General features: G+C 34.8%; 1 protein-coding gene across 4 annotated transcripts in view; it reads left to right on the top strand.

Annotated features, from left to right (window-relative positions):
• The window catches only part of LOC145664613 (uncharacterized), a 280,282-nt gene that overhangs the window by 211,550 nt on the left and 41,010 nt on the right, over positions 1-27,722 (top strand). For all 4 annotated transcript variants that reach the window (XM_081731431.1, XM_081731428.1, XM_081731430.1 and 1 more), the window contains 3 exons: positions 4,011-4,106; positions 11,080-11,252; positions 18,851-26,210. In XM_081731431.1, the coding sequence (XP_081587557.1) occupies positions 4,011-4,106; positions 11,080-11,252; positions 18,851-26,210 (7,629 nt within the window). The remainder of the gene's footprint in view (positions 1-4,010; positions 4,107-11,079; positions 11,253-18,850; positions 26,211-27,722) is intronic.

The following is a 27,722-nucleotide window of genomic DNA, read 5'->3' as shown; positions in this document are numbered from 1 at the left end:
ATATACTACATATAATAATCGTCTATTAGAATGACGAGAATAATTCAAGTATCTTTTAGTAACTCTTCTCTGGCTATCAGCCAGGTGAACGTATTGATATCCGACGTTTCAAATGCAGACATTGCATACATCTTCAGGGATTGTAATTGATTGCAATGACTGAAGATGAATGCGATGTCTGCATTCGAAACGTCGGATGTCAATACCTTCACCTGGCTGATAGCCCGAGAAGAGTTACTAAAATCACGCTGCCAGGAAAATTTCAATTAAAGTATCATTCACAATTACCGATTATTATTATTATTATTATTATTATTATTATTATTATTATTATTATTATTATTATTATTATTATTATTATTATTATTATTATTATTATTATTATTATTATTATTATTATTATCGGGTGGTCAGACAGATGTTATTTACTTTGATTTTGCCAAAGCTTTTGACAAATTACCTCATCACTTATTAATAAGTAAGTTGTATAAGTACAAATTATCGAATCAAATAATAAAGTGGCTAGATTCGTACTTAAATAATAGGAAATTCAAAGTGAGGTATATGTCTTCTATTCATAATATAACATCTGGTGTGCCTCAAGGCTCTAATCTTCGTCCGTTGTTGTTTTTGTTGCATGTAAATGACCTACCTAAGATTTTAAATTGTAGATATTTGATGTATGCCGATGACATAAAAATTCTTAAAGAAATTAAAACCTTTCAAGATCAAGTAACCTTACTACATAATATTGAATTAGTGGTCAAGTGGTCTGAAAACAATTTTTTGCCTTTAATATTACCAAAACTAAAGGTATAACTTTCTCAAGAAAAACTGATCTTCTTTTGTATAATTACACAGTCGGTAGACAGAGAATCGATTTTGGAGCCTATGCCAAGGATTTAGGAATAATTTTAGATAAGTTATTATTCAATAAGCATTTACAAGTAATAACTTCTAAGGCTAGGAAGAACTTAGCTATGTTAAAATGCCTATGCCGTAATTTTTCGAATGTCAATACCTGTAAGACTTTGTACATTTGCAACGTGCGATCCCATTTGAAGTACTGCACTGTTATTTGGAATAGTGAAACTAAGTATTTTGTAAATGCTATAGAATCTGTTCAAAACAATTTTTTGGCTTGGTTACAATGGAAGTTTAAAAACCTTCAAAGATATGAGTTTGTCTTGTATATCTAAAGAGCTTTATTTGTTATCTAACTGATAGGCGGTGTATTTTTGATTTGAGTTTCTTTCATAAAATTCTTCAAGGTGTCTTTTCTATTGATGGTCTATGGTCCATAAGAATTCCATATCGCAATGTTAGAAATTTTGTACCTTATGTTTAGAATGTTCCTACCCTGAAATGTTCAATGTATAAAACTATAGATACAGCCAATAAGTGTTACTATGCTATAGATATCTTTCAAAGTAATTTTGTTAAAATCTGTCCACAATTAATTAAAAATCTAAAGGATATATAATTTTTTTTTCTCTTTAACTTGTAAGGTGCCATTTGAGAATTTTTTTTAGGTTGTTTTTCTTGTTCTCTCTTTTAACTTTCTCTTTTCCTATCATCTTTTTCTCTTTTATCCTTGCTTCCTTTTTTGGATACTACACTTCTTTTTTTTTTTTTTTTTTTTTTATCTTGGTTATGAGTTTTACATGCCATATGCTTATTTTGTATTCTTTGGTATATTTATTTTATTATTTTTCATTTCTGTCTTTTGAATGAGTGTACCGTCAAATGGGGTGAATAGAAACACATTTTTGGCTATATGAGAATATAAGTCTGGTAATGTTAAAGATTTCGCGTATCAGATTATTCCAAAAGAAAGGTCTTAATATGCTAATGAATTTCAGTAAACGTCATATTAATTTATCAACTCCACTTTTCTTCACCTTGATTTTTCTTAATGTTTCTATTCACCCCTACCCATGAGGTGAATAGAAACAATTATTTTATTTTCATTGTTGTTTCTTTTATACTATTGGAAAGATAAAAAAGAAACAGCGTATTTGTTGAAACGAACTATTTATTTGATACCTGCAAGATATTAGTTCAATAGGACCAGTATTACATAAGTTACAAACTTATAAAACAATACAATGCACAATATAGGTATAAACGACCATATAGTTTTGATGATATTTGAATAAGATTTAAACCACTGAAATCATCAGGGAAACTTATCATTAGTTGAGTTGATTTTGAGGTTTACGTCCCGTTCAGCAGCGAGGCTATATGAGACGTGGACCTACTGATTAACGTAGAATCAGAACTACATGAGCTCCCGCCGGGAATCGAACCCGGGTCTCCCACGCCAAAGGCGCGTACGCTAACCGCTTAGTCACGAAGGGGCCCGAAAGTTATCATATACTTAAAGCATGCTGACGAACTCCTGATAAAACCCAACAGTTTCGTTCTGAAAATTTCATTGTTTATGTGCTCTCTTATAAAACACTCCCACATATGCATCATGTTCCCATTTTCGCACTTGGGTGCTGGATAGTCTCATCGAGTTTTAGCTTCTCATTTTACCACAGCAAAATCACCAGCTTTAGAAAACCATCCTCTAGTTCGTGATCGTCTGGAATGTTGTCTTTCTCCTCTTCCGACAATACAAATGCAGGTTGAGTTTCGTTGTGATTTGATGAAAATGTATCATTTTCAGAAAACAAACCAAAACTCTTACCAAAAACATCTATTCGTACTCTCTTCTTCCCTTATTTATTTTTTTCATCTTCTCTCATGCTCCTGAGAAGATCCATAAGGGAACGGTTTACAGTCTGAGACGACTTGCTGTTCTGTTTCTTCTCGTTCATTGTCTTTTTTTTTGGCAACATCCTCAGTATTTGGTCTCGACAAAGGGGAAAAATTCCACACTTTTCAAATCCAGCCCTGATATTTTCCTCCTTCAGTTTCACACTTTTTTTTTTTTTTTTTTTCAGAAGACTTGGAAATTTGTTCTTAGAAATGTTTGATACATTCCTATCAGGTCTTTTTTTCTGCTCCTCAAGAATTTTCCACTCCTTGAGGAATTTCAAGAATTTCCCAAGAAGTGTTTCTATTCACCCCACTAATTAAAAATCATAACAATAACCCAGTAAAGTTAAATTTTGATTAAAAATAATTTACAAAAGGAAAACTTTTACTATGAACGTCAGTAAATGAAACAACAAACTACAAAATAGGCATATGTTCAAATGCAACAAATATGAAAATGTCATACTTACCAAGAAAGTTTAAGGAGCGCTAAAATACCGTGTAAGATTTCAGTAACACATTAATACTACTGCCGTCTACCTCAGTGTTCCCAACTCAGTAAAACATTTTGTCTCTGCCCTGGACACTTTAGCCGTATAAAACTATGTTAAGAAATTTCAGTTTTCTTGATTAATTTATCGTCCAGATAAATCCAAAACTAATCTGGGAGTTTTGTTTCTATTCACCCCCATGTTTCTATTCACCCCATTTGACGGTACTTAAAATTACGCTTATATTCTTTTTTGATTTTCATGTATTTTCATTTGTAACTTTATGATTATATGTATGTTCCTTTTTAATATGTTATATACTTTTTCCCTATTGTTTACTCATATCAATATGTTATTATTTTAGTCTCATGACTGGGTGTACTTTGTTTGAGATGTACTTGAGATGATAATTATGTTTATTTGTTTTTTCATTATGATTTTCATTGTATGTTCATCTGTAATACCCATTTTTTTTTTTTTTTGTTTGTTTGTTTGTTGCATATTTCATTTTTATGTTATGTTTAAATGTAAGCGCCCTATATTTGTATAATCTTTTTTGGGGGCACTTTGTGGCTGTAACTGTTTGTCCCTAATAAACATTCATTCATTTAATTGTTATTATTTTCTACATTGAAAGCGTTGATCAATAAAAATTTTGTGACAGCCGTGAACATCTGAACGTAAGCGTTTCTAGTATTAAAATTGAACCTTTGATTCTCATGGTTCTTGATTGAAGACTACGTTTTTTTACAGGATGATTATTATTGTGCTGGTGATGTAGCTCTTCCGATCAGATGGTGTGCTCCTGAAACATTACTTTGTACGGAAACTACAATAGAAACGAAAGAGGTAAGAACTACTAACAAGGAACGGACATGAACCTGTCAATCGGACATCCGAATCAAACCTAGTCCATTCGATAGACCTAATAAAGATACGTTCATGCACAAAAAATTAGGTGCCATGGACAACGGAGTAAGTCCTTGGGGCCCATTAACCCTGTTAGTATAAAGAAAATCGTAGACTCGCAGTCAAATAATCTGTTGCATCAACACTGTTCATTGGAAAGTCATGGCTTATAGTTCGTTCTCTTCAGCATGAAATAAGATTTCCAGAGATGCTATGTTTTAGGGCCGACAACGTACTCGAACAAGGAAAATTGGGAGAATGTCGGAAAAATTTTCTCCAGAAATCCCTCCCATCAACTTTGAACCCCTCTGGAGTGGCCCCGGATAAAAGCAGACAATCCACGTGTATCTCGAAAAATATTATAGGGGATAAGAAATGTGTGTACCAAGTTCTGTATTGATAGACTGAATAAATATGAGGGAAAAGCTTGTATACCACTACACGCTTTCCCGTCATACCTATTCAGTCTATCAATACAAAACTTGGTACACTTATTTCTTATCCCTTATAGTATTTTTCGAGATACACATGGATTGTCTGCTTTTATCCGGGGCCACTCCAGAGGGTTCCAAAGTTGATGTGAGAGAATTTCCCCGACATTCTCCTAATTTTCCCTGCTCGAATACGTTGTGGGCCCTAATACATAGCATCTCTGGAAAGCTTGTTTCATGCTGACGAGAATGAACTATGAACAATGACTTTCCAATGAACAGTGTTGATGCAACAGCTATTTCACTGCGAGTCTACGATTTTCTTTATATTAACAGGGTTAATGGGCCTTAGGGACTTACTCTGTTGTCCATGGCACCTACTTTTTTGTGCATGAACAAATCTTTATTAGGTCTATCGAATGGACTAGGTTTGATTCGGATGTTCGATTGACAGGTTCATGTCCGTTCCTTGTAACTATTAAAATATTGTAGACTTGTAATGGGTGTATGTTATTTGAAAAAAAGATTTTCTCTATTTATCACCAGGATTGGCTGGTTTAAACCAAAAAACGAAAAATGTTCGTAAAAGTTAAGTGTTCGTAAAATCTTGATAAAAACACATTTGTGAGTTATCTCGTTTCACTCTCATGTATTATTATTCGTATTATATTCAGACCTAAATTCCCCATTCAGTACTCAGAGAGATTATGCTACAAAAGCAACTTTTGTTCTTTTTATAAGTTTATGAATGTTTCTTTTGTGATTTTTTTATAGTTATTATTGTTATGCACTTGCAATCAAAGAAAAGTTCTAAATATGATTTCGTTTTAATAATGTTTACTGTTGGTAAAATACATCGAAATGCTGTACTTTTTTAGGGGGGTCATACAAACCCCACGAGAGGCATTTATTAAAATCAGAAGTATCTTTGGTATCTATTTATGTATAAATGGGTCAGAACCAAAGTGGACTCAAATAATTCGTATCTTTATTCACTTTTTTTTTATCATATGCAAATTAAGTCGTTGTATTTCTTTAACTTGAACTAATAAAAGTCGTAGTAAACTAACTGGACTCAATTAGTTCTTCTGTACTCTGCAGTATTTTGAAATTGTTCATATGTAATTCTGTATAATGATTTCACTTGTGCAACTGTTTATTTTTATTTTTTAATTATTATTATTATTATTATTATTATTATTATTATTATTATTATTATTATTATTATTATTATTTATTTATTTATTTATTTATTTATTTATTTATTTATTTATTTATTTATTTATTTATTTATTTAGTTATTTATTTATTTAGTTATTTATTTATTTATTTATTTATTTATTGTCCTTCTGAAATGGCTCTTCACAATTATAGTAACAAATATGTAAAGATCAGTGCAACGTATTTTTATCAGAAGTCCTTCCTGAGTGAGTCGGCAGACGTATCGCATTTGTGGCCAATTAGTCCTGGTTTCGAGTTAAAATGGAGGACAATTTCTCTTGGATGTAAGCCGAGAAGCGGTTTGGATTCCGCTTTAAGCTTATGTGACCCCTTCCAACATAATCCGGTTGTTGTATAATAACACCAAGGCGAAACAAACTTATTTCTGTCCATATATGATATAAATACATAAAGTAAATTATTTTTTAAAAAATGGTTTAAACAAAAAAAAACGAGTTTTTTGGTTTTTTCAATAAAAAACATGGTTTTTGCCAACCCTGTTTACCACATAAACACTAATACTACTTTGAATGGTGTTAATTCTATAAACATGAACAATTTAAGAGCTATTTTGAAAATAAATACATATCCTGGGTACTGTGATGAATATCTTCCAAGTGAATAAATATAGATTTAAAATAAGCACATGAAAGTATTTTAGGAAAATTATATATATATATATATATTAAATTCATATGATTCATTTTTTAATCTTACAAATTTTGATTTAGGTTTATAGATCACAGCCTCACTCTTATGTACTTCAGCATGTAGTCTCATTCGTATCAATGTAGTGCACAATCCATCAGCTGTTTAAACACAGAATAATGTCTTGACACCATTTACTTGCTTTGTGTATGTAGCATGAAGATCAACTTTGTAAAAATAGAATTAGCGAAAGAATTTTAGATTGTATCTAAAGATGAGCTAGGTAAAAAAAAAAAAAAAAAAAAAAAAAAAAAAAAAAAAAAAAAAAAAAAAAAAAACGTATCCACTTTCAGTGGCGACATAAGGTAAGCTGAAGCCTGGGGGCAGTGAAGTAGACCGGGTTCCTGCTCGAACAATCATGATTTATACACTGCTATTCTGCTATTTTTTTTACATTCATTTGCATAATCATTCTTTCGGTTTACTTCTTCTCCACCTTTCCCGTTGGTGTGTGTGTTTATACAATCTTAATTTAGGATATATTAAATATTCAGCATTCCTGTCTATTTTCTTAATGCTCAGAACCGCCTTCAGACTGGTATCTAAAAATAAAACCGGACCAGGGCTATCACTGCATATTTTTTCTTCAACTCACGACAAAAATAACATAATCTTAAGAATAAACAAAACGTAACAACAAAGAGTCCAGAATTTATCCTGCACCTAAGTTATACTATCCTAGTTCAAACATGTACTGTAATTAGATGGAATAATGGAAGTAATGCTCCTAATAATACATTTAAAGACAAATTTACATATAAAATGTAAGAACGAGCATATATTGAAAAAAAAATGCAAATAATAAGATTACCGATGCGATTTCCAGAACATTCTTGTTCGGTTCTCGGCTTTAGTGTTTCTCCTGTGCAATTTATCATGTCTGAGTCGCTACATGGGTTTTATTTGATTAGATTTTTCTCCTACAATTAGCCCCATTCACTTTAACATTCGGTTTCTCTCCAATGATCATACACGATACTTAAACACTTTTGAATCGAATTATCAGTAAATAATGGCTAGAATAGATTTCTCTCCTGCATATCTTCTTCACTTACTTTTTCACTAGGTTTCTCTCCAGTGATAATATACGATCTATTTAGTTCCACTGCTTTTGCTGAAATATCAATGAATAATTAAGCACTAGAATATTTCTCTCCTGCCTATATGTCATGTTTATATTCTGTCACTTATGACTGTTTCCATTACCACTTACTAACACACTTAGTATCAGAATATATTATAACAAAAAGTCCAGAATGCATTGAATAATTGGGGATGTATCATAATAAATATGTGAGCACAGAATTCTACTACGGGTTATACCATCCTACTTTTCAGTACCACCTTATCACCAGTCATTTGACATATATTGATGGCTTTTTATTATTCGTTTGGTACTTTTGGATTTTTATTATCTTAAGTTGAAACATGAAACTACTTTCGACGATAATTCCACTACTTTATTAGCCTGCGTTCCACCAGCATTCAGACTGCTATCTTCCTTGCTTTGGTAGCTGCGAAAGTCTCAACTTAAAATCCAAAGTAGATGCTATTTCATTTTCGATAGAAAGAATGGCCACATTCGTGATTCTTAATTGACTTAGGCTAGTTTTAGACGGAAGCATTTATCGTAGCATTTCTTGCAGCAGATTTGCGGCCAAAAATCTCGTATAATATTCTATGGTTCTTTTACACGGTAGCATTTTGATAAGCATCTTGTCGTGACGTAGCAAGCAAATCACTGGAGAAGAGCGCAACTATGGCTCCGAAACTAAAGCGTGAGGTAGCTACAGCTATAGTGGTTGTAACAACAGTTCTCGCCGGTTATATTAAAAAATGAAAATCACAAAGAAGTATGTGGGCAAAGAGCATCCCTACTCCAACTCATTTTTCTTTGCTACAATTCAATTTTCCACATAAAACAAAGAGCATGGATATTTGGCACAAAATCTTTCGCTTCCTTTTAATATACCACGGCGCTGCAATCGGGCCAGAAATGCTGGGGAAAATGCTACGAAATAGAGCATGTTCTATCGACAAGAAATGTCATAGGATATGCCATGGCATGTGAAATGCTATAGCATTGGCTACTTTACACAGTGGGATATCGATAATACGATTTTTGCTAGGAGAAATGCTAGAAAATAAATGCTTCCGTCTAAAACTAGCCGCGTTGTGGAGCGCAAGTATGACATTACCAGATTCATTTTGCTGAAAGAACTTTCACATGATGCAACAGATACGGGCATGTTATCAAAAACTGAAGAGTTGTTGCAAAACATTTGTAAGCTTCAAGTCCAATTAAAGATACATATTTCAGTATACCTTGTGGAGGAAAGTGAAGTAGTTGTTTAGCTTTCTGTTGTACACCCTAGTGAACAGATTATAACCTTACAATTCTGAAATAATTCTATGCCATCCACGTCATTCGGGTAGAACAAAGCCAAATTAAAACAACATACTTTTAGCCTTTCCTCGCTCTCATCATCTAGCTGCTGCACAAAGTTGGCAAAGTAAAAAAAAAAATATTTCTATTTTATTTCCATCTAAATATAGAAGGAAGCAATATAACACATAATTTACGTAAATTATTTTTTCTTTTGAATATCTGAACACATGTTTTCTTATTGAACATTTTCTTTACTCTAAATTTGTGGGCTGAAATGTAAATTCATACGCCAAAAGGCAAGAGCAGAAAAGAGGAAACGAGCTAAGCGAAATGGTCTCGCTTGCTGAAAACTCGACTTGTAATAATTAAAAAAATCAGCGACTATAACGTCTGTACCAAAGAGCTTTTACTTACCAACAGAATGCTAGTACTCTAATAAAGCATTTTTTATGTTGATCTCTTCTTTGTGCCCTTCCCTTGAACTCATAAATATAAATAAACATTGATATTTTAGGAAGCAGGTTAGTAGACGGGGCACCATTACTTGCATCATAAGAACTTAGAATGTAAACAACACAATATACTTCGACTTTTCTTTTATTATGTTTTAATATACACTCAGATTTTTCCTTTAAATTTCTGTGAGGATATTGAACAGAGTGAATCGTATTTTATTCATATGTTAATCCACATACATTCTTTCCTTTAAATTTCTGTGGGGCTCCAAGAGAGTGAAATGTTTGTATTATTATTTTTTCACTTACATTCAACCTTTTTCTTTAAATTTCTTTGGGGCCCCTCAAGAGCGTAAAACGTTTACTTTATCTACTTTTCATCTACACAGCTTTTTCTGTAAATTTCTTTTGGGGCCCCCAAGATAATGAAACTGTTATTTTATTTATTTTTAATCTACATTCAGTTTTTTCTTTAAATTTCTTCACAGGTTCTCAAGGCAGTGAGGCCCTAAGCTATAGCTTGTTCAGCTTATACAAAAATCCGGCACTAATTAGATTTATTATACAGATATTTCTGTTGTTTGTTCTGTTATTTAGTGTAATATTGATTGACAATTAATTGCGCTTACTGTTAGGGAAGGTGTGGATTATAAACCTTGACGGCGCTTGTACGGCTCATGCGAACAAGGTTCTTTAGTAATGATTTTCTACCTACTCTCCGAGGCCCCCACAAAGTGGGTCCCGGGGTGGGGGCCCCGCCCTTACACCGCCACTGTCCACTTTGTAACCGTACATTCTTCTATTTTTTTCTGTTAGGTCTTATTAATAAGGACTAATATAGTCCTTCAGTCACTTAAATCGAACACTTATTACAATTTAATTAACTCTGTACCATTTGTTTCTGTTTGCCATTTCCTGGAGTATGCATTCCTCAATAGATTACTGTTCCTCAGAAAGAAAATTAAAATTTAGTGTCAGTTATTAAGTTCAATTAAAAATTGTTTAGAGAATGTTAACTGGAATGGGGGTATCGTAATCAGTGCTCGATTGACAAGCCTCGCAATTTCCGTGGTAGAAACCATGGTTAGTTTCTGAATTTTCAGTGGAAAGTGCTCAGCATTATCAAGGACTAAATACAATTATATCAATAGAAACATGAAAAAACAAATAAAAATACAATGTCTATCCATCTTTCTGTTCCTCTTATTCTTGTCCTAGTAGATGTGTGATAATTTGTGATAAACGAACTAAACATGTATTGGTTTTCTTCTATTTATTTTCGGTTGCAACAGTATAGATGTCTGGAATATTAGCACTACCCAGTCTACCTAAGAATTTGTAAATGCCAGATACTGGTACACCATCTTTGACCCATTTACAATTTAAACGGAAAAAGAAAGAAAAAGAAAAAAGCTCATTCAGTACAAACTGTCCCACATCTATTAAGTCGAGAATACCGGAATTTTTGTTTTATGTATTTTACAGGATGACCCCAGGTACTTAATCGTGGTCAACTTGTGCTTTCCGTGATAATGTTGAACGCCCCCAAGTTAAAATTCTTAAACCAGCTACTTACTGTCTCTGCGTATGGAAATTGAAGGGTGTATTAGATAAACACTGATCATAATAATTTGTTTGCTCTTCTGTAACTTCATTATGACGAAATAGGATAATAATGATTTCTAATACCATCTTTTCTCTCTCGTCAGGTAACTCAAGCTGCAAACGTATGGAGTTTCGGCATTGTACTGTGGGAAATCTGCGAGTTTGGAAAATTGCCATATTTGGAACTGAGCGATGAAGAAGTGATAGTGAAGGTACTCAGTGAACGTGCTCATCAACTTGGACCACCTACGTTTCCATGTCTTCATAAACAACATATGTAAGTGGTATTTTCTTCAAGTATGAAACACCAGATAGAGATATTGACTGTGTTCGACTGTATATAAATGATTCGATCGTGTATAACTCCAATTATTCGAACTTCATTCATGCGGGTCGATGTAAGGAAATAAAACAATACATTAAAATAGTTATAACAATGTATTCGTTTGTAAAAATATACCATATATCAAAAAAAGGGACCCAGTATTAGAGCTCTATATCCGCTGCAATCACGAGTCAACCGTGATGACATACATATCACTCCAAAGGGTACGTCATAGACTTTCTAATGTGCTAGATGTCACTCCAAATGCAACAACAACCAGATAAATAACACACTGCCTCAATAGGATAGGCTCAGGGACCGAAGATTTAACATTTGGTCCCGCAAGGTACGTAGACATAACACGGTGTGACTTCTTGTGGGATTAGGTTGGGTTAGATAAGTGAAAGACTGTTTTTATGTCTTTATTACCAATTGATATGGATGATTCCAGAAACAGAATCATAGCGGCAGTGAATTTAATGAAAGAAGACACTCTGCAAAGAATATGGGAAGAATTCATCTATCGTATCGCCTTGATAATGTCCGTGCGCCAGGTGGAGGGCACATAGAGCACTTATAATTCTATTTGACGACTCAGTAAATTAGTTGCAGTTTGTTGTGTAATTACAAATTATTTCATTTGCATGATATAGAGTTTTGAAATTGGATCCATCCTTTTGATACATCTGCCTTGAAACTGCTGCTTAAACCAACGTTATAATTTACGTTTAATTGAAATTTTCTGTATCTTTTAATTGTTTGTAGCAGAAGTGATCTTACTTTCAGCCTACATTATGCCTACCTTTTTATAAAGGAAAGTGGATTTAGAGCATTTTTTAGAATTTTTCAATAACATTTCTTTGATTCCGCTAATTATTCGGCTTTCTTCATACCCAGATTGTTCAGAACTCATTATTCCGGATAATTGGAGTTTCACTGAATATATATATATATATATATATATATATATATATATATGTTACACATTTTGCTTTTTTCTGTAGGAAACTGCTGAACAAATTTAAAATTTCATGGCAATTTTCACAATTTTTTTCCACATTTTCATCAGCAAGGGAAAATGAGTAATTCGAGTTACTTTGTAAAATTGAAGTCCAATCAAATTCATAAACTTAGTTGCATTTATATTATTATTATTATTTATTTATTATTACGTGGGTGTGAAATAAAAAAGTAGCCAGTATTTGCGTATCAGAAACAGGTATAATAAAGAAAAGAAAGCAGGAAAAACGTAACTATTATGTTCTAAAACTAAGATTGTCATTCTGCGATTATTTACGTTGCTATGTGGACTTGAGTGTGCCTACGTGGAGTGTTTTTTTGTGTCTTCGATGAATTTTAAATTACGAAGTCCTTGAAGTGAACTTTAATATTTTTATGACAAAAATCAAATAGATTGCTTTCACAATAAATGGTGATTTCCTAACTCAACATTATAGCTGTAAACAACGCGGGTCCAGTTTATATATATGTTAAGAAACAACCGATGTCATCCATCAACCCATTACTAGGTCTGTAAACAAGAGCTGTTAGGGACTTAAAAGATATCAAAAAGGACAACGTCGGGTTTTTAAGGTAACATTTGTTGCTGAATTTTAATTGTGTATGAAATCAGTGGAGAATCATTTCGCCATTAAAGAAAGACAATATTGTGCTGTTTTTGTCACAAAAATAAATAATTTAGGTCATAATAGGTTTATAGATACATGGCATTTCACTATACATTTTTCATTTGTATTGCATTTCTATAGTTTTATCTAGCGAATTGTGATGCTATACCGCTTTAGAAGTATGAGAACAAAGCAGTCCCAAAGCGGGAATACATCCAAATTCCTAAATTCTCTCTCTCTTTTTTTTTTCTTTTCTTCCAAAATACACAAATCGGATAATCCAGGAAGGCTCTTGGTTCAGCAACCCATCTTTGCTTTCCTTCACTTCCCTTCCAGTTCCACATCTAGCCTCACCCGTCATATCTAAAAGACAGATTACTTCCTATTCGTTATTGTTTCATCGCCGAATCTGCTTCCTAACATCATATTTGCTTTCGTAAACGTAATCTCATTAAACGTCAATATCCCATTTAACCACGACCTTAGCCTCCTTGAGACGCAAGTCTGGGACCTCAAAATGACAACATACAATTCCTAATTCAAATCGACAAGTTTATTCCAAACATGAACAGTTTCACATTTGAAAATAACTATTGTCTTGAAATCAGGTACGCACCCCCTATGGCAGGAACAACAAATACTGTACTCTTCATCACATCCTTTTCTCTAACTTTGATTTATAGACATCTTCCTAATATGCACCTGCAGAAAACTATATTCTCTTCATTCATCTGTTGAGAGCCCTAACGAACGAATCTTGACACTTTCAAATGTTTTGTATTAATTCTTTCTGCGATGCAATAAGAAAATCTTACGAGATTACAGATGTCCTCAACGATTGGCTTTTCATTCTCTATGACCAGGATCGCAACTTTTTTATTTATTTATTTATTTATTTATTTATTTATTTTTTAAAGGTGGTTGCAAAAATTGGGTTTCCGAAACTTGACAGATCTTTAGTTGATCCCTCCCTCTTCCATAAATTCCCGCACCCACTTCCACACAATCCAGTTAGTAAGAACAGTGTTTCCACAAACATCCTTCAACTGGCGGTGAATATCTATCGGTATATCTTTTTCACATGTAGACAAAATCTCCATTAAGCACCTCTATGTAAAATCTGTCATTTCAGGTCAGTATCAAAAAAGGATTTCTTTCACAGTTGAATATATTAAAAAACGAAGATAGATAGAAGCTTGAAATTTTGAAAAGTTAAGCTTTAAAGCTAATTCAGGTGTAATTATATTAATCTACCCTTGTTGGCTTTTGAACTATGGCGAAACCGCACCTACTTTCGATGTTTATTTCATATAGCATCACTTCACATCAAACTTTCCCCAACGTTGGCCATTAGGATAACTCTCTCTGTTCACCCACATCATCTGTCAACAACTACCTCAAGATCCTTTCGTCAGCGCTCGCTAACCAAATATGACCTCTGCTTAATAAATAACCTTGTGTAACCCCTTCCCCAGCGATTGGATTCCATGACGAAATAACACAGTAGTTTGCGATGTGAAGAAGTCGTCTTATATTGCACCGCCCAGTTATCAGGAAAATTCCCTGCTAAAAAGTGATCAAGATGCCGAAAGAGGTGATATTTATGGGAGAGATGCCAGGAGAATACGGTGGTTGAAGTTTCATACGCAAACTCATGGAGAGTCATCATCGTTCTTTGAGTTGCATCTGAGAGTCTCTATGGAGAAAGACATGATGAATTACTCCCACAATAGGCCATCATATCAGCAACAACCTTTTAGGGGTGGTGAGGCAGTTTTGGAAACCGTCCTGTATCGCTGGTTGTTTACGATGGTCGTGCCAGATATATTTTTTACCAGAAGTAACAATCCGGTGAAGTTCTCCTAGTCGTTCCTTACACTAATAGAACTGTACACCTCCAGAAAGACCTATGTCAACACCTTATCAATTGTGCGAAGCATCCAAGCGATAGTGATAGTCATACGTAAACTTTTCCGAGGGCACGCTTCCAAGGTGTATCTGAGCAGCTCATTAGAACAGGATACTGGTGGCTACAGGGCTTGTTTTCAGTTAGTGTCATCGGTACGAGATTTCATAAACTAACAGTGTGTGGTGCGTATATTTACCAGATCTGAGCTAAATCCAGGTGTCTCAGTTTAAACTCATGAAGGAAGATCACTCATAATTTTGTATTCTCCATAGTTCACATGACCCTGTCAACAACACCCTGCCTTCCGATTGACTGGACATCTCACCCTATTTTCTGAAGATTGCAAAGTTCGTGACGTTGTACACTTGACATTGACCCAACTATTATATATAGTAAGAGTGTTGCGAAGAAAGCTATCTTTTATCTTCGAGGTTTATCGATGAGGTATTCACCATCTCGTTTTGTTTGAAATGGCATCAGACAATAATCTGAGTACTGTTCACCCGTTCTGCTGAGACCTCTAGTTGGCAGATTGCCAAGGAGAGTCTGTCTTAATGAAAAGAAAGAAATGTAGAAAAAAAGAAGAGGAAGGAAGGAGTTGGTTATTCGCGTCGGTGGTAAAGGTATTGTTTGAACAGTGTTACCAACCCTACACAGTAAAGTTATACATGATAAGATTTTATAAATAATATGAGAATGAAATCAAAGTGGGCCTACATCACTGAAAGCACGATAATCGGTGATTATTGTCCGTAGGGCATGACTGGGGATCTACGGTGCAAGATAAGGGGGGGAGAGGAATCCAAAATTTGGAGGAGGGGATAAGCACAATATTTTGCCTAAGATTTTATTATCACTGACAGGGATGGCTTTAGGATTTTAATTTTGGGTAGGCCTGCTCCCTTGCTTATAGATACATACACAAATTTGATTGATAATGACAGTAGGAAATTACTTTTACAGAAGTGGTTGATGCTATTTGCTAAATAATTCTCTACCATTAATATAAATAGTGGAAATATATTTACTCTTTATTGTATCTTCTAGCGTTTATATATTTTTCAAAATTTATGGGTAGGCCCGTGTCTACCCGACCTACCCGCTAAAGACGCCACTGATCACTGGTTGACGGTATTGGCTCCATCATAATAAAATATACACAAAACGACGCACGTATACATACACACACGCGCGCTCACGCAAGCATAAACACGAAACAGATAAGAGAAAGAACTAGAAAAATATAATAAACTACACAAGCACAAACGTATGTCTACTGTAGAGAAAGACAATAACTTATGTCCTCTCGCAAGTTGTTGGTGCAATCAACCGAATATTGAAGCCCCTAAAACACAATGCTAGACTGAATTTAAAATGCGCGCGCTCTGTTCACTGCGTGACATCATCGCCTGACCAGAATGTACTGCTGACCTGGAACCAATTTACGTATGCTAGCAACTATGTTTAAACTTCCAACCTTCTTTCTCTCGCTCCCAGAAGAGAAAACGAACACTTGTTCGTACATACACATACCCATTTTTTATAATGGACTCTTCCACTTCTGCGCATGGCAGAAGTGTCGAGGGACCTAATGTCCGAGGGTAAACAGTATCTAACAGTTCCTCGAAGATGCAAAACACCATGTTTTCTATTTAGTTTATTTTAGAAAATAAGTATTTTGTAGGTAAATCGTGTATTGTTTCATTATGTGCGTACTAACATGCATAGATGAAAATTTGTTATTCCCATCCAGATTGTTTCTTATAAATGTTCTGAATATTTAAGATTTGTCTTCCTCATGGCTGAATGGTTAGCGTTTCCGTCTTTGTTCAGAAACAACCTTTCATCTTGGAGGTTTATCGACGAGGAATTCACCGCCTCTTTCTATTTGAAATGCCATCAGACGATTTATTCTCAATGTGAGTTTATGTGGTTCGGATCCCACGTTAAATTGTGCATTCATGTATTATATAGGAGCTGCAGTGCTCAAAAGAAAAGGTAAACTCCATTAATTGAAGGAGCAACCAGTCATTTTTCTTTAAGCAATCTAATTTTAACCATAGACAGAATTGTACCAAATCTTGTCTCTTTCAACCCATGTATTCGAGAACTTTTGATTTCTCCTTGTAGTCAATTGGCTAATACGTTATTTCCTTGAATTTGTTTCTGTGTTCGATCCCAAATGTACTTTATGGTTTGCTCGGATAATGTTTCGTATCTCACGTTAAATCCAATACCCTTCGTCTTATATAGTTTTGATGCTACAAAAGAACACAAGTTCCAGTCAGTTAACTCTAGTCGCAAGTTGAGTCTGTTGACATTGAAAGGAAGAAACCCGTGAAGCTAGAAGAAAACTATCGTCTGCTACGGTGACAAGCGACACAATCTCATCTCATTGGTGAATTTGTGACCATAGTTTTGAAATTAATTTATCGTTTTGTGTTGAGATGTTTTCATGTCTGCTTCCGGGCAATATAAATCTTAATATCGAAATTATCCATATTTTGAAAGCAGAATTTAAAAAAAGAAAAAAGAAAAAGAAAAAGAATTATTATATTTGTTATAAGAGTGTACAAGTTATATAGTCAGTTACACATGAGTATAAATACAAAATATTAATAAGAAGGCAGGAATAATATATGTGCCTCTGATTGGGATTTTTGTTTCTAGCTCCGATCAGAGACGTAGCTAGAGTTCTGAGTTTGGGGTGGGGGTGGGGGCATATTTGCAAATGGAATACCCCCGTATATATATATATATATATATATATATAATATTACAACGAAATTTTCGTTGTAGAATACACAATATAATGATACTAAATTACCAAGGGAGTAAAAGCTCAGTAATGTAATCTGTCACGCTTGAATAAATGTTTAATTTATAAACTACGCATCAGGATGATGCAGGTTACTTAAATAAAAGATAGAAAATCGAATTTTGTATTTCATTACACCTGAAGGGTCTCGGTTTTTGACCGGTCGTCTCGTTAGCTGAAGGCTAACCGATGAGACTAATAAATCAAAACATGCCAATGCAAGGCTATGTGTGTACCGCTTCCTTTTCCCTCGAACAAACCTCTTTGAGAAAGAATCAAAATATGGTTTTACCTACTCACGTTTTATCTGCTTCGTTTTGGATAATAAATTACACACGAAGAAACTTCGCGCAAGATGAGTGCCGCGTTTACTCACTCCATAGCTGAGAAAAATCCGAGCAAAAGTTGACGTAGCTGTGATTTGAACTGCTGGTACAGTCTGCCTGGTTACTAGATCTAGCTCTCTCGAAGCACGTCTGTTCTCGAAACTCAAAAATTTTCTGGCAGGACGAAAATTTGAGTCAAATAAAGGGGCCATATAAGAAGTAAACTAGTATTACAAAAACTTCGAAGAAATTTACTTCCGCGGAAGAATCGCAAAGCTCAAATAAATATTGGGGCAGATGCGTTGAACTTCGAGGGAACTATGTCGAAAAAATAAAGTACGTTAAAAAACTCATTGTTTTCTTTAATATCAAACGAAGTTACTTATAAGACCACCCTCGTAAACTGGTAACATATGGGTAGGTTCCTACCTTTCTGTAGAACCCTTCTGGGAGAAAAAGTTAATGAAATCCCTTCTCGAACTTGGATGAAGCTGAGGGTTCCATACAAAGGTACAACCTACCCATATGTTACTAGCTTAGCAGCGATTAAAAATCATTGATAAAGAATAAAGATATCAGCAAACATCTAAACCATTTGATAGAATTTTTAATTCACGGATATATGTAACCTTTTTTTCTGGTCTTTAGTTTAGATTAAAGGAAATTTGAATTATCATTCTGTTATCCCATATTTTAACATTCATTGATTATGATGGTTTTAACTTAGTATTCGTGTGCTTGTATGAAAATTCATGTCATTAACCTGTTATAAGAATTTTGTATTGAGATTTTTTTTTTTTTTTTTGGTCTAAATTAGTCCAAACATTCTTTTTGACATTTTTAACATTCACTGAATTCTGTTGTTTCAGGTACCATTTGATGAAGTTATGTTGGAATTCACCTGAAAACAGGCCAACTGTGAGTCAAATTGGAAATATGTTGAGTCACCTTCATCTGTATCGTGATCAGGATACAAGTATTTCAGACTTTGAGACACGGTGGCAAATGTTTAAACCTAACACCGTTCCCATATCTGATAATGTAGTTATGGATAAGACTCAACATACTGATGATATTAGAGACTTCCCACGGGATATGACACCATCTCCACACCCGTCATTAGGAGGAGAATTTTTCCTGGCTAACCATAAATCTCCCAGTCTGCAAAATCTTCGAGGATCTCTGGATGACCTGGTGAATTGGTCTGAGTCCAAACATCGGGAGAGTGATGCGTCTCTGACAGTGGAATCTGCTAGTGAGTGTAAAGATTGCAGTGATGTGCCCGACTCGGAACCAACCGACAAAGAAGAAAGTGGTCTTGCTAACATAAGCAGTGGTAAAGATCCTGATTTCGAAGCCTGGTTAAAAGGTACAGACTCTATGGATGAAGAAGATGCGAAATTTGTAAAGAAGATCTCCGAAGCGATTAAGGATCTTGATGATGCATTGGCTCAGGAAAAGACCTCCTCATCCGAATCAGGATCGTCGCACCAGAGTCCTGCAAAAACTGTACCACAAAGTGAACAGAACGTTGTACTCGATTTCCGGCTAGGGACAGAAGATTCTTTAGTGTCTCGACCAATGCCAGTGAAGGGTCCTGTTTCCTTTCAACTAGACAGTTTGCAAGACAGTTTAAAAAGTGGTGATTTTACTCCTGAGCGTCAAGTGATTGATTCTGGCACCGACACAGATGATGAATTGTGGAGGAAACGAATTGAAAAGCAAGAATTTTCGGAAAAAGTGAAAGAAAAATCGAAAAGTGTTCAAGATCTTATGGTATTGACTCATATTGATTATAGTGATTTCAGTGATACAGAGAGTTTAGGAAACCGTAGTTCAAATCGTAACTCACTTGCCTTTTGTAGTGAAAGTAATATTCATGGAGCAGTGTTAGGACAGGACTTCCTGAGCACTCTAGAAAAATTACAAGCCGAACAGAAGAGCAGCAAAACTAGATGTAGTATTAATAACGATCGCCTTAAGAACTCTTTAATGCTGGACGAAAGCAATAGACTTCTTCACTCAGCATCATCAGGTTCCGAAAGTGATAGTGAAGGTTCGGGTACGAGAGAGCCTATCTTATTGGCTAATTGTGATAAGGACAGTGATTTTTTAGCCAATGATGCCTCGGAAAGTAATAAGGTAGAGAAACAGAAAGAAGCATTTAAGAAAAAAGAAATTGATGATTCAGTTGTGGTAGAACAATCTCAGTGTGCAACTGAATATGGTAGCAGTAAAGTAAAAAGTAATAATAATGTGTTTAGTGTACAAAATTCTAGTCAAATTGAACAGATCGGTAGTGTTAACTGTGATTATCGTACTGTGGTTGAAGAAAGTGTTAGTTCAGATTATAAAAGTTTAGTGCCTGATGTGAGTGCTGGTATGACCGATAAACAAAGTGTAAATAATTTGATAGAAGACACTAGTGTGAAAGAGGAGGTTCGCGTTATGTCCGATGTTTCTTCAGCGCAGAAGAATGCTTGGAATATTTGCAACACTGCGATATCAAATACAATATCTAAAACAAAAACTGAAACCAGTCATGATTCTGAAGATATACCTGTGGTATGCTCAAGCACACCGGGTTTGAAGACAAATGGGTTTGAAGGAAAAGAAATATTTTCACAGTCGTTTAGTCCAATTGATATACAACCATCTAATTCACAATTTTCTGAAGAGATGACTGATGTCTTTACAAATATTGCAGCTGAAAGCGTGTTTGAGTCACAAGGGGTTATTTTAGGTCCATCAGAAGACCATACATTAGATTTCTTCAAAGGACTTAAGACTACTTTGGACCATGGACAATTACCATTTTTACCATCTGACTGCGGAGATATTGATAAACCAATCACAAAAATTGAAGATATTGGAGAACGAATTACTCAGGTTGAAAGTGAAATAAATTTTGATAACTGGTCACAAAATAAACCTCAGGATGAGATGGTTTACTCTATTGATACCTGGAATAAATTTCTGGAAAACACTCTTCAGCAACAAGAAAATTCATTTGATGATGTTGGATTCAAGATAGGAAGTCCTCCGAAAGTTGTAGAGGATGAAATATGTAGTGATAATTCTGCTAATATTCTCGGAAGTAGTTTTGATGACGTGTCCCCTTTAAATAATTACCAGGTTTATAGGGGCCAATGCCCAGAATCTGGTTTTACTAAAACTCTTAATGAACTTAACACTGCCGAAAATGTGAGCGACACATCACAGAATCTTTCTGAACAAGAAGATGGAAATCATAAATTGCAATACTCCAGTTCTTCAGTAAATGATAGTATAGCTCTTGTAAATTCGAATATACTAACAGAGAGTGACCTTTGTCTTCAGGAGACGTCCAGCGAACCTGGGACCATATTTTCTCGTTTAAACACTAGCAATGCATCTGTTTCCGAACCAAAACTCGACGATACTGAAGCACAACATTGTAACACAATAGACAACACAAAACGTGGACTAAAAATTGAAGATTCAGTATTGAAAACAAGTACGCTTACTACAGATGAGGATAGTTCAAAATCAGAAATGTATGATGTAAATCATTTCACTCCTAAAGAATGTGATACCGATTCTTGTCTCAGTGAAACATTTGTAACTGATAGCAGCATTGCGAATTCTGCTTTTTTCTCTGAAAACAAGTCTTCAGAAAGTGCGTACAGTGCTGATCGTTCAGAAGTTACGGATGAACTGAATGATTCATCTAAATTATTAGAACAGAAAACAAGTCCTATTGTAGTAGCCAACTCGTCGGTGTCTAATGTAGGCATGGATGTAACAGAATGTAGTGAATCTTCTGTTAAACCTAAGATTATTGAAACAGTTACAAATTTTGGTGTACATTCAACATGCACAGAAGAATCGTTGTATGATAATTTAATTTGTGATAGAACACATATCAGCGATTTCGAAAATACAGGACAAGTTGTACAGGTAATTGAAAATGATCTAGTGTCCAAAGAGAAATTATTTGCAGAAAGTGCATCTATAAATATTTCAGCGAATAGCAATGGAAATAGCAGTAATATATCAAATAACACACAGAATAGTGATATTTTAGATAGCGTCTTTGAAGAGATTCCAAGAAAGTTGGAACAAATATCTATGCCAAATGAAATATCTGATGTAAGTAGTGCTAATAATAACAGTATAGAGGAATCGAAACAAATGCAAATCAAACCTGTACTTGCTATTGAAGTGGATGTACATATGGAATCAGAAGAGTGTTCTGGAAAGTCTAACAAGACAGAATATCATATGATAGATGAAACAGCTAATGAAAATTCTTGCAAAGAGGACACAGAAGTTCTTCGTGATAACAGTAATTCGAATACTCTTGATAACTTAACATTAGATCTCCCGTTTATTAATGTAATAGCTGCAACGCCATATAATTCTGGTCGAAATTCTCCTGTTGACATGTATTTCCCCACAGAAGACTTCGCATATAAATCAGAAGATACAGTTTCAGGCTCATCTCAAATCCAGTTTCAGTTTTCGGAGAATTCGGAAGAAGAAAATACAAGTTCCGTGCAAGATATATTAAACACATCGTGTGAAAATGATGGACGAAACAAAGATCAAAATAGCGTATTAGTCAAAGACACAAACAGTCTGAATGAGGTTCAGAGTAGTAACACAAATGTAAATCTTGAAACACAGGATGAGTTAGATATGATAAAAAATTCTTCAAAAAATGAATTATCATCCTTTCAGTGTGTTATTACTTCAGATGATGGATTAAATCATAACGACTCGGAATTTGACTCAAATATTACTCCACAGAGCTCAGCAGTACCTGCTGTTCCACCGAATACAAGGGAAAGCGTATCGTTAGAATCTTTCAGTGGGAAAATGCGGGAGGAAGACTTAAATAAACTACTGAAATCGTTAGATAATTGTCAATTAACCAATCTACAAAGTTCAGAAAATGAATCTAAACTATCTGAGTTACAAGGGAACTCCACAAGTGATGATAGTCAAAAAACTACGGATGAAAAGCAACAAAACTTGTTTCATGAAGACAACATAGAACCGATTGGACTTCTTTCAGAAACCTTACAGATGTCGATCAATGCTTCTGATGAAAATAGTGTGTTTTTAACCATGAGCGAGTGTACAAGAAGCGATAGCTGTCAAAATGTTCTTGAGAGCGATATCCAGATTAATAAAATTTTGCAAAAGACTGATGTGACTCAGCTCGACGGTAAAATATCTGAAGAAGGTAATCCTGCGTGTTCTGATCCACTCAAGACAGATGCAGAACATAATGATGTAAAACGTGATAATGATTTTAATGAAACAAATGTTTCTGCGAAAGATTCCGGACCTGGAATCAATACACATATCAACTGCTTTAATGTAAGTATGTATTCCACTATATCACCTTTTAATCACGAAAATATTAATGTGTTAGGTGTTAAAACTTCTGCAATTGAAGAGTCGTCCGAACGAGAAACTTTAATGGAGTTAAGTAAAAACAATACTATGGTTGCTTCTGATGAATTAATACCTAAAGGAGTTTCTTTAAGTGAAAGTGAAGTGTGTGAAAAGCAAACATGCTTACAGGGGGTTCCATCGTTGCTAGAGTCATCTTTTTGCTTTCCGGATTTATGTGAAGTTCGAAACTTGGAAGATAATTTTCATGAAAGTAAATCTTTTACAAGTAAGTCATTTGAAGCAATTAATACATCTGTTAATAATGAAGAGAAAGATCAGACATTGCCGTCAAATTGTGAAACACAAGAAAAATGCGACAGTGCCAGTACTGAAGATTCGGTTTTCGACAAGTTCGATTTCCCACAAGATGCCAACTACTTGAGTCAGTACCATTTTCCTGGTTGTTCATCGGCAAGATCTTATAGTATCACTGGAGAGAATGACAGTTCAAGTGATACGAAACAAGACGGAAGTATTGAAAAATGCTCATGTAATTCACAAATTGATGCAGACAACGGGAGAATATACTCAGATCGAGGCGATGTCAGTAGTTTCCAAGACTTTGTACTTAAAAGTGACAGTGAATCCGAGCATTTGGGAATGAACTTGAAGCAAACACCAGATGATGAAAGAAGTAGTGATTCAGGTTTCCGAGATAAAGGAAGCCTTAGCGAAAGTTGTGAAGATGGATGTGAAAAATACAATTTAGAAGATATTGAAGCTGAATTAGAAGGTTATCCGTGTTCCTGTAGTCAGGAATCAACTAAATTCGAGAATGGATATGATGGTGAAGGCCATGTAAATGAAAAAAACGAAATTAGTGACCAGTTGAAATCTGCGAAAGATATTGAAACTTGTGATGGTGGTTATGTAAACTTTGGTGCAACTGTGTTCTCAGAAAGCCCTGATGCGGAAGCAGTGGTTCATAGAGATAGTGTTCAGTTACAAATTCCTTCTGAAGCAGTGGATAAAGACAATGTAGCAGAAAGAGTTGAAAACGTGGAAACGCAAGAAGAGCACAGCAATAGCAGAAGCAGTAGTCCAGATGATTTTTGGACTCAACAAATGGCTTCACTTCAACAGGCAGCGGGTAGGACTATGGCACTTCTACATGAAGCAACAGATTTAATGCCAACAACGGAATTGGAATCTAATGTTTGGTGTGACAGCCTTCAACAGAGTGTGAAATCATTAAATGAAGTCTGCACAAAAGAAGGTAATGAGACGGAGATAGTTGAATATAATAGTCCAAAGAGCTCCAGTTCTGGTTCTCCTGTAAAGCTAGAAGAAGGTACCGGCGATAGTAGTTACGTTTCATTTAGCTTAGATGAGGAATATGTTACTGCTATTCGCAATGAATTAAAACAAAAGCTCCCTTTACAGGAGCCTCTGGTTACGGAGCCGGAAGAAGAGCAGGAAGAAGACGAGGAATATGATGTAAATGATGATAACATCCATTACAGTATGTATCAAGCTCCATTATCACCCATTTTGGAAGAACGAGAAAGTCTTAGCTCTTTAACTACTAGTGAAAATTTTTCTCCGGCAATGAAATTGGGTAAAGAATCTTTCCAATCGAAAGAATTTGATTTTGATAGTCCAGTTTTGGTTCTAAATTCTCACGTGACTAATTGCACAGAAGCTAATGTGGATAAGTTCGAGCAAGACATTCGAGCTGCTCTTGAAACTTGTGTTGATAACATTGACGAAAATAATCATGACAGTTTAGTAATCGAAGACTTGGATTGTGCTGATGGAACCAATAATAAACAAGTAATAACTGAGACTCTGCCTGCAGATCAAGGTGAAGATATCTTAGTTGTAAACACAGAGACGAACGAAGTTACCTTACTGGAAAGTCCGAAACCTAAATCTTACTTAGCTTTCGTTACTGAACAAATACCGGGAGTTTCAGAAGATGAAGTGAGAGATTTTGTTGACGATGACAACGATGAAGTAGAAATGAATTGTACTTTCGAAAATTCCGTGTTACAAAGAAGCAAATTTCATGACATGATCGAGGGAGAAAAAATGCAACGGTCTGCGGAGGCTATTGAAAAAAGTCCATTCGATAATAAAAGTTCATGTGCTGAAGGATCATCTGAATGTGGTTCAGCCACTCATACAAGTAATGCCTTATGTACATCACCCGAAACTATAGATGAACACTCTGAACCTTTACCAATGTCTTCGGACAGTTCTGGAAAGAGTGAAAAAGTGAATAATGACTCACCTGCAGGAATTCAAGTACCAGCATACACATCTTATTTTATGGATGCTTTGAAAAACCCTTCGCCGTTTCATAGTTTGCCCAGTTTTCCAGAATCTGAACCAGTAGTATATGAAGAAGTGGAGGATATTTCGCTTGGTATCGAAGGAAATGAAGCTGCTGAAATTTTGTCAGAATTAGAAAGTAGTGGTGTTTTGCAGAAGAAAGATTTAATTGTTGGAAATAGCTCAGAACAAAAAGACAGCGTTACTTCTGTTGATTCGGAACCTAAAAGAAAAGAAATTTCCATAAGTGAACTTGATAAAGAGTCCTTGTCTCCAAACAAGAAAAGTGAAATTAAAGAGAATGATTCAAAGGTTGCAAATTGTATCAAATCAACCGAAAAAGTAAATCCTCCGGAGAACAACTTGGAAGAACAAGGAAAAGATGGGCGTTCAAATGTAAGTGCGGAAGGAACTGATGGAGTGTGTTACACGCCAGATTGGGAGAGTGATTCTGATGGAGATGGAAACGATGGCAATGACTCTTCGTCCAGTGGAGAGTTCATATGGAAAGTAAGTCTTATTTCAAATTTATTGCGTTATTTTATTTTATTATTTACTTTTAAGATTATTTTTCTGTTTGCCGCTCCACGTTTTATCCTACCTTTACCTGTGTACCAAATTCTATTATATGGAGTAGTTTTACATGGCACGCAGCGTTTTTACATTTTATTTTATTTTATTGATTTCCGTCCTATATTGTCTAGTAATACTAATGTTTTTAGTCCCAAATGCGTGTAAACTAAGACTAAGAACACGTACTTACAATACGTAGAAGATCTTGTAAAGTTTCGTTCATGAAGAAACGATTTAAGTCGCCATTGGTATTTTTCTTATAAATACTAGTATGTTGCTAAAAGACCGGTTTCTTTTATTTTACCATATTTTTGTCTTTTTCTAAAGATTAAAATATAAATTAAATTAGAGTTCGTAATATTTTGCTTTTTTATAGATTTGTACATGATAGTAGCTTAGAAATATTTTATATTGTATTACTAAAAAATGAGCATAAACGATGTACACTAAGTGATTTATTATAAGAAAATAAGTGAAATTACATAATACAGTGAATTGTATTTGGGCTTACTAAGATCGCTGCCTGAAAGCGGAAACTTCGAATCCTGCTCGAGCAGATTGTACTAAACGAAGATTTAACATTTTGTAGTCATACTAGATCATAGTTTGATATTATGTACAGGAAGTTGGAATTCTTTACTCTAAAAATGAACTAACAGCCGACGGCATTCCACATGTTTTATAGGCCAATACTCTAGAGCCACACAGTGTAGAGATGTATATATTTTTTAGTGAGTTAAGAATGTATCTTATACACGTCGAACGTATCAGCAATAATCAGTATTATATTTTCACTATTCTGCAGAAGAACATACAGACGCTAATTCGTATTGTATATCTTGCCTCAGAGGTAGTAATACATTTCTTGCGGTGATTTCTTACTGTAAATAATTTTCTTCCTCCTATATAGATCAAGTTACCTTCCAGCCTTGAACGGAAGAAAGTTTGTTTTTCCTTCATTTCTTTGTTAGTGGCAAGCAGGCTGTTCTTGATAGTTTCAGTTTACTGTTTCTTCTTACGTTGGGGCGGTAAATGAGCAAATAAATTTTAGGATGGTACAAGATTCATACCCTTACAGTTTTCGGCTAAAGTTAACATTCCGGTTGATAGTTGATTGGCTTGGATCTTAACGTCCCTTTCAGCATCTATTATTTGTCCATCGAAAAGTTAGAATCCAGATAAATAAAAGCACGCGATTGTGAGTGGATTCTTTTCACTGGAGTCTGCATTATTGACTCCCTATTGCTTTACATCGTGTGACTTAGGTCCGCTAAAAATAGTTCGAATGAATATGAGATTGCAAAGTATAATAAACATTTTCAAAATTTATAGTGAATTTGTAAAAAGTACTCAAAGAAACTTAAAATATTATAAAAGTTGTCTAGCTGCTGCTGTGGATCAAGTGCACGCGCGGAGAGATAGTAATTTCGCTGAGTAGATTTGTTTACC

This window comes from Thermobia domestica, chromosome 11 (genome assembly GCF_964235325.1).
Source record: "Thermobia domestica chromosome 11, izTheDome1.hap1.1, whole genome shotgun sequence".
Classification (NCBI taxonomy): Eukaryota; Metazoa; Arthropoda; class Insecta; order Zygentoma; family Lepismatidae; genus Thermobia; species Thermobia domestica.
Note: the sequence above shows the minus strand (reverse complement) of the source record. Positions and strands in the feature narration are given on the sequence as shown.